Here is a 7,974-nt window from a genome sequence, read left to right on the forward strand (position 1 = left end):
TGCTGTGCTAGTCTCCTCCGAGGAATAGTCGAGGTGCGCGCAAGCTGGCCCGGACACTTCGGTTACCAAAAAAAAAAAAAAGATTTTCCTCTGTTTTTTCTTTCGTACGCCGGTTTGACCTGACGTAAAATGGCTCGAACTTGTTCATCTGTTTTCTGTTTAACATCTAAACAGAAGAAAATCAAATCTCTCTGGCACCCTCATCCCAATTACGTGGATGCCTCTACTTATCGGATGTTTTTTTTTTTTTCATTCTTCCTCCCTGTAGGTACTCTAGTGTATGACTTAATCTCTGATTCATTCAAAACCAACACAAGTGACCAGCGTAGATTTGCTGACCGTATGGATGCTCGACCGAGAGCATGAAATTTTCTAATCTGCAATCACCATCCCTTCGGGGATGCGTGGTAAGACCAACCCAAGAAAGCTTTATTAGAACTACTAATTACATGGCTTGAGAAGATTACCGCAAAATTAACACAAACCCCCGCCCACCATTCGCTAACATGGCAAGCAAGAAAGCAAATTCTGGGAATTCCAGGGTTTAGTAGGAACCATGCTCCGATACACAGATGAACATCCTAATGTTTGATCAGCTAATTTAAGTTCAAAGCAGTCTATTGTCTAGTGATGATCAAACTAACAAAAGTATCAATATCCGCGACAGCAGCGCTATAACAATAGTCTAAACATCAGTTCTAGCATACCTCCTTCAGACAAATTCATCCCTGCGAACCCACAACCCAGTGTCAAACAATTTTGAAATTTCAACAGGGTATCTATAAAGAGGCTCCATCATATTCGGTAAGTTTCAATCAATTGGCCAGTCAATCGAATTACTAAAGGCCTCCATAAAAATAAAAATAAAAAGTGGGGCATGGATAAAGCAATCGAATTTAGGCTCCCTTTGTTTCACGGAAAATGAATGATTTGGAAGATCTATCCCTAAAAACTATTGCTTATATCACTTACAAAAAATGAATGAACAAAGAATATTTTCATCGTTCATGAAAATGTTTAGACTAAGTCTTATCAACAATGAAAACATTTTCCATTGACTAATTATTTCAAATGATACAAGCGATCATTTTTACGACAATGTTTTCAAAATCATTCATTCTTTGTAAAACAAACGAAGCCTTAATCGGATCCTATTTTAGTCAAGGAGACATTTGTATGGGTTAAATAAGTAATGCATGGGGGAACTTAAACAATCATCCAAATTTATTGTATAACTCTAATTTAGCCTCTAAACAATTATAAAAAAAATTCACAAACTATTTACAGGATCATCACACAACATAATGCAGATAATAGACACGATCTTCTTGTGTTAAAAGATGATGAAGCTTTCAGAGAACTGAATTTGGTTGACTGATTGTGCTCATATTAACAAGTTAGATAGAAATCCCATCAAGCAAACGGAAAATGTAGAACTGGAATTGCAGTTAGGACAAACCTCAGACTCATGTTCTCTTGCGCTTGGTTGATTTGATGTTCTTCGCAATATAAGCAATGACCTCTTTCAAAGTGGCTTTTCTTCCTTCTTTGAAATTCCAGAGCTCGGGTACAATATACCTTCCGCTTGGATTATATTCATTCAGATCTTTCAAAGCTATGACAACTGCTGAGTAGACCTCATCACCCCACTCCTCCTTAAGCTTTTGTAGTTTTTCATCTTCTTCAACAAGCATTGACTGCACAAGATTATTACCATTACATGGTGGTAAAAGAGCAGAAAGGCATAAAAAAGGCCGTCAATATTTAACCAAGACTCCATTGAGTACAGACAGCTTCTTGTGCTGGAAGCCTGGGACTTATGGGCAGTGCCAAATGAGAAGGAGAACTAACCTACCTAGTTGAACAAATAGGTATGGCATGTTGAGCAATACAAGTTGCAGTCCTTTTTTTTTTTCCTAATACGATACATAGGTGGAGACTTAAACCTAGCACTAATGCTGGAGAACCATGGCCTCAACCGACCTGGCCAACCCAGAGCTCCAACTCACAACAGATTTTGAAGTCCTGAGTGACGTCCAATCAGACTTGGACAATCAGGATCAAACTACCACAATAAGTACTATCACAACTGGAAAATTTGGAAAAGAGAAAAACATGAACATTTCATACCTGAATTTTCCCATCAATCTCAACGGTCTTGAATGGATGCCACTGCGAATTCACCTGTGACTGCCAGAAAGAGCACAATGTACTGGCCTGCAATTGTGCTTCCTGACGTGAAAATCTTTTCTTGCAAGCAGTAAGAAACGGCTTATCATCAAGCTCCCCCATTCTTTTGATCCCAATATTTGTGTGTGCACCCGGCTGATCAATCAGACCCTTTCCAGAAACAAAAAGAATAAGTTGATATCTATTTCAATTCCGACTCCTATTACCAAATTTAGGACCACCTGCCGGCAACTTAGATGATTGGAACCTAGTGAGTATCACCCTATAAGAGGGGCTTCCTTTAGGTAACAAGAAAAAATATAAGTCCATTGTATTCATATTGCACTTAACTTCATGTTCAATTTGTCAAGTAAATAAAGGAATCTTCTGATAACACTCTGATCTGTGAAAATTATGAACAAAAACTTTTCACAGATTGGAGAAAAGGTGCAATATTCAGTCAGTGCCAGCAACAAAATTATACCCTAGGGTGTGGCTATGCACAGAAAATAGAGATGGTACCTGGATCAATGCCTTACGAGCTTCTTGCACTTCATCATTGCTCTGGCGCTCTTTACTAATGAGGGCAGAATTTAGAACCTCCAAGTTGGTCAACTCCTCCTCCTTCTCTTTCAGTTCATCATTCATCTCCTTCATCTTCTTTTGAACAGCTTCATCATCTTGATCTTCAAGGTGCTTCATAACTCCTACTTTTCCTTTCAACTCTTCAATCTCCATTTTCAATTTCTGCTTTGCGTTGAGCTCCCGTTGCAACTCAAGGATCTTACTCAGGGCCTCCTCTTTCACCCTCTAGAAATCCTAGCAGCGTCAGTCATGTATAAAGCAGAATATGCTATGGTAATCAAATGGAAGTTTTTTTCACTAGCATTCACACCTTATGTTCTTCCGCCAGCCTGAGGACATTTTCGTCAGCTCTTTTCTGCTCCATTGATGCCAACTGGAGAGAACTGTTTTTGACATCGTTCTAGAAGGACAAATGAAGAAATCAGTATACATCTGGTCATGCGATCTTCACTAAATACGACATATGCCAATGGTTTCAGCGTACTATCAGAACCAGCCAACTGCTAAGTTTTCAATGCAATTGTCTCGCCTTAGCGAGTACAAAAAAGTAAGCACTATTATTATTCAAACAGTTTGGTGTCCTTTTCTATCAGGCTCTTATTGTTCAAACAATAAAGAGCAACCGATTATTTCCTTCTTCAGCATTATTCACTAAAACGCATGCAGTAAAGATGCTTCAGTGGGACATGTCTGATCACGACTTTGCATCAATTGACGAAAGTCCTAAATTCGCCCGTGTTTCTATAAAATTGGTGATCGAGGCAGAAATGAATCAAATACCACCCTTAAAAAAGAATTGCACGAGAAGCGTAGTTACGAAGGCTCCAAAAATATATTAATTTAGTCGGGTAGCTAAAAGGTGAAAGTAAGAAGTAAATAGTCTTGGCAAATAGTATGTTCGCTTCATGTAACCTTTTTCTTGTCCTCATCCAGCTTTTGTCTCTCACGCTCAGTTAGGGCTTCACGTTTGTTCAATTCTTTGCTCCAACAATCAATCTTTCTTTTCTTCTTTTCCAAGTCATTGCTAAGTTTCTCCCGTTCTAACAATATCCTTTGTATTTTGTCACGTTGAAGGCGTTGCATCCTCCTTGTTTCTGGAAAAACAATAAAATACAAGAAAATGTAAGTCATGTTTCTTTAGAATGAGACCATGTAGCAGGCACATATAGAACTTAATGGGAATTTAAGTTTTGGTGCCAGTATCAGTCCTCAGGCTTATAAAAAAGTCAGCATGTGGAAAGTGCCCTTGACATAACATATCTTTAGCATGCAGCACTGACCACACAACTTTCGATAATTGATGAAGTGCGCATAAAACTTGCACCAGCGCAACTATGAACTACATAGATGTTATGACGTACAATCTGATAAAGGCGAGAATTTCCATATACATGGCCGGATGCACACAAGCACATGAGAGAGAGAGAGAGAGAGAGAGAGAGAGAGAGAGAGAGAGAGAACCTTCCACAAAAGCAGAGTGAAGCTTGTCTCTTTCTTCAAGCATCCTACTCAGTGACAAAGTCTGCTCATTATACTTGGACTGTACTTCCTCCAAAGTTTCATTTGTCAAATCAATCTTGTTAGCTAGATGCGCGACAATTCTGTGTCTACTTTGAGCTGCTTCCTGAACAATGTCAGAGATTGTCTGCAACTTCCCTGTCTTGCGAAGGTAATCTCCCACTGGCCCATCCGCATCATAGTCATCTGACCGCGCACACCAGCCATATGTATTTGATCCGGGCTCTGTCTGCGCATTCCAGCCCTTTTTTCCATGATTATCTGCTTCAAATTCTTTCTCAAACTCTGTCGCATTAATAAACCCATGCCAATCATCGTTAAACCTCACTACAGCTTTTGCCGACCGACCGTCTTCGTTCCAAAACACATGTACTTTCAGAGGTTTGTACTTGGCAAACTTGGCCAGCCAATATGCACTATCTACGAGTTCTTTCCCACTGCTTTTGTCAACGAGAATGTTGGCTATGACTCCAGTCCAAGGCCACACAAAAACCTCTTCTTGCTGAGGCGTTTGTGCAGCAGGTTGCGGCACAACCGGTTGAGGAGCTTGGTCTGCCTCGCTGGCCAGGTCTGTCTCCAGGTACTTCGCCAAGGCAAGGTGGTTTGCCTTTTGTTTGCCACTTCTATTCACAGAGCCCGTACCCACCCCTGCCGTATGTTGATATAGTTCTTTATACCTGTAGTCCTGCTTTTTCTTGCCCGTACAGAAAGGGCATCTTAAGCTTCCATTTGGGCCCTTTACTTTGTACTTCCCGGATTTCAACTCATCATAAGGTCTGTCTATGTGGTCCAATATCTCAGACTCACTAATATCTGAATCTTCTTCAGAGCTGTAGTCCATCTCCCGTTTGTTTCGGATCTAAAGAAGTGGAAAAGGAAATTGTTTCACAGATCAACAAGACATTGCAAAAGCAGCAGCTTTCGGGTAAGAAAATCAAGAAACAGTCGCACCACTTATGCAGAAAAAATAGAGCATGAAACTGGCTGATATAAAATGAGAGGAGGATCACAGGCCTAAATTGCAGCAGCAAAAGACAAACTCAATGGAAAACACACAGCTCATTTATCACGCTTACTGTTAGCCATCTGAATAAGGTAGCATTAACTTAATCATCTTCATTCAACAAGGATTGACTGTTATGGCAGAACAGCAATGCATAGACACACTTATGAATAGCCATCAAAGAGTGCAAAAGACCACAAGCTAGATTAAAAGGAATAGGATTCTAATTGACGAATATTTAAGCGAGACAGTCCTAAATTATTTTACTACGTTTGGAAATATCCTTTTGAAAGTTTGAAATTAACAATGGGTGAGGAATAAGAGCAATAGCAACCAGAAGGCCAAAGAAGAATCAGCAATTCAAACTCACCGAGAATAAAGTTAGTCAACTAGTTAACAGTTGTTTGATATAACTGATATTGTAGGTGAACTCAATTTCATTAGTCGATCTGCTCCACTGCAGCAAACAATATGAGGATTCGGTGGTGGAATACCCAACAAAAGCAGTAAATGAAACAAAGAGAAATCTGCAAATTGCAGAAAACTATGGAAGTGGCCAAAAGAATATTCAAATGCCATGAATTAGGCTCTCATTCTGATTCAAAGTACACTCACCACCATAATTTTCTCAATCCCTTTTTCGAGATGAGAATGCAAAGTCAATTAATAACCAGAGACATAGGAGCAATTCCCACTGATATAACCCCACAACAAATAAACTCAACATCCGACGAAACAAAAACTAGAGGGCATATTTTGACTTGCCAACAACAAAATTCGATTTGTCCTGCAAGGCAAGTAAGGCGTGTTCCAGCTTTTCCGTCGTCAGCCAAGAAAAACTGAACGACCCTCAGCAACTTGTGTACCCACAATCAGTACATTCCAAAGCCAAATATAATTAAAGCTGTACATAAATATTCCCATGCAAACAGCACAACAGTCTCTCCTCATTCTTCTTCTCCCTCTTCCTCGTGGCGAAATCGATTATTGCTACGCCCTGGTTTGCCGGATTATCACACGACGCTCCCCCCAAGAAGCCCAACACTCCTAACCACGATGACGGGGTCGCTCTATCTAAAAGAATGCAGGATCGGCTCGAATGGCAGGAAACCGTGATGGTACGCATCAATGCCGTGCATGCAAGCCCACGAACAAGATTTTTAGCCAAATGCAAGCCCCATGAACAAGATCTTCAGACCCATTTCTCGCATTTCACGCATAGAAAAGTATAGTTTACAAGAATCGTACCCTCTTCCGTCTTCTTGAGTTTGCTTCGTCGATCGAGTTTCCTTCGCAGATGAATTGGGTGTCGCGGTAATTCCTCCCGCTTAGGGATTTTCTACCGTGTGGGTTTGTTTCATTTTTCTTTTTTTAACTTTTCGTAATTCTTTTATAGCATTTGGAATTATTGTTTCTTTTTCTTTCTTTTGTTTTTTGGTCAGAGGAATTATTGTTTCAAGTTCGTACTTTTTTCGATAATTTTTTTTGGTCGAAAGCTTTTTCCGATATTGCTCATTCAAAAATAAAGAAAATGCTCAGGAGAATTTATCTCTATGCAAGAAATTATTTATTCACATTTAGTTAATTATTTCAGTTTAATCGGCTTGTTAAACAAATAGGGTCCTATAAGGCTCTTTCTGTTTTGCGAAAAATAAATATTTTTGAAAATATTTTCATGCGAATAATAGATTATATCGCTTGATATAATTAGTCAATAAAAAATATTTTCATTACCTATAACAATTCACGTCTATATATTTTCGTGTACGACGAGAATGTTCTTTATTCATTCATTTTTGTAAGCAAAAAAAAGCGATCATCTTTAGGAAAATATTTTCCAAATCATTCATTTTTTGCGAAATAAATGCATCCTAAATCTTTTATTATTCCCGGTCCAAGGTGCAATTAGTCACATTACTAACGATCTTTTAGATTGTTGTGAACAATTTTCAATAAATCAGATCACTGCCGAATGGCAATCGCATAAGCATTTCACCGAAAAAATTTGTCGAATTGCGATTGAAAGTATATGACTTCTTAAGGCTCTTTCTTAATTTCATTTTCTTTTTCAAAATTCCGACGCTTTGACTTTTTGATGAAATTTAATCTCACTCAAAAAATTAATACAACAAATTAAAATACTAAGTTAAAGTGCTTGAATCGAAAAATCAAAAGAAGAAGAAGAGGAGAATATCACTTAAAAAAAATCAAATGATTGGCTCTACGTGGTCATGATGTAGGACTATAACATGATGAGTATCAAAACATCCTCGTTCCCCTTTTTGAACAAAAATCTAACCAAGTTGATCGATTCTTATTTTAGCATTCCTTATTTATTGTTATTTAGGTATTGTCGAAATACGAAGATCTCGGATCATATAAAGTATCTTCCGACCAAAGTTATATTGGAAGATCGAAAAATCAAAAGAAGTATAAGGACCTATGCAAGCTCATAAGCTCAGACAAATTTATTTATGATTCAATTATTGAGAGACAACAAGAGTTCGATTCATCACACTAACTAATTTGGGATTTCGACATTAACATTGGAGGAACTAGTTAATAAGCATTTGATGCATGAACATGTATGAGTCCTCGTAACGCAGAGTGCTAACTTGGCCCCTTGACATTGAAAGAAGTAATTAATATCTCGCTGACATGATGCTTCAACTCTTATCACCAGCCATGGCTCACCTAAA

At 38.6% G+C, this 7,974-nt stretch overlaps 1 protein-coding gene across 1 annotated transcript; it reads right to left on the minus strand.

Moving 5' to 3' along the window:
* Positions 1 to 408: 408 nt before the first annotated feature.
* LOC115693782 (factor of DNA methylation 1-like) lies at positions 409 to 6,627 on the minus strand. Its single transcript, XM_056311276.1, has 8 exons — positions 6,524 to 6,627; positions 4,216 to 5,131; positions 3,667 to 3,848; positions 3,065 to 3,154; positions 2,692 to 2,979; positions 2,131 to 2,340; positions 1,460 to 1,697; positions 409 to 728 (listed from the first exon to the last, which is right to left on the minus strand). Exons 2-7 carry the CDS (start codon positions 5,111 to 5,113, stop codon positions 1,467 to 1,469), a joined length of 1,899 nt encoding a protein of 632 aa, XP_056167251.1. The 5' UTR covers positions 5,114 to 5,131; positions 6,524 to 6,627; the 3' UTR covers positions 409 to 728; positions 1,460 to 1,466.
* Positions 6,628 to 7,974: the final 1,347 nt, after the last annotated feature.

This window comes from Syzygium oleosum, unplaced genomic scaffold, assembly GCF_021117445.2.
Source record: "Syzygium oleosum isolate NSW1041296 unplaced genomic scaffold, Sole_v2.1 Sole_v2.05, whole genome shotgun sequence".
NCBI classification, from domain to species: domain Eukaryota; kingdom Viridiplantae; phylum Streptophyta; class Magnoliopsida; order Myrtales; family Myrtaceae; genus Syzygium; species Syzygium oleosum.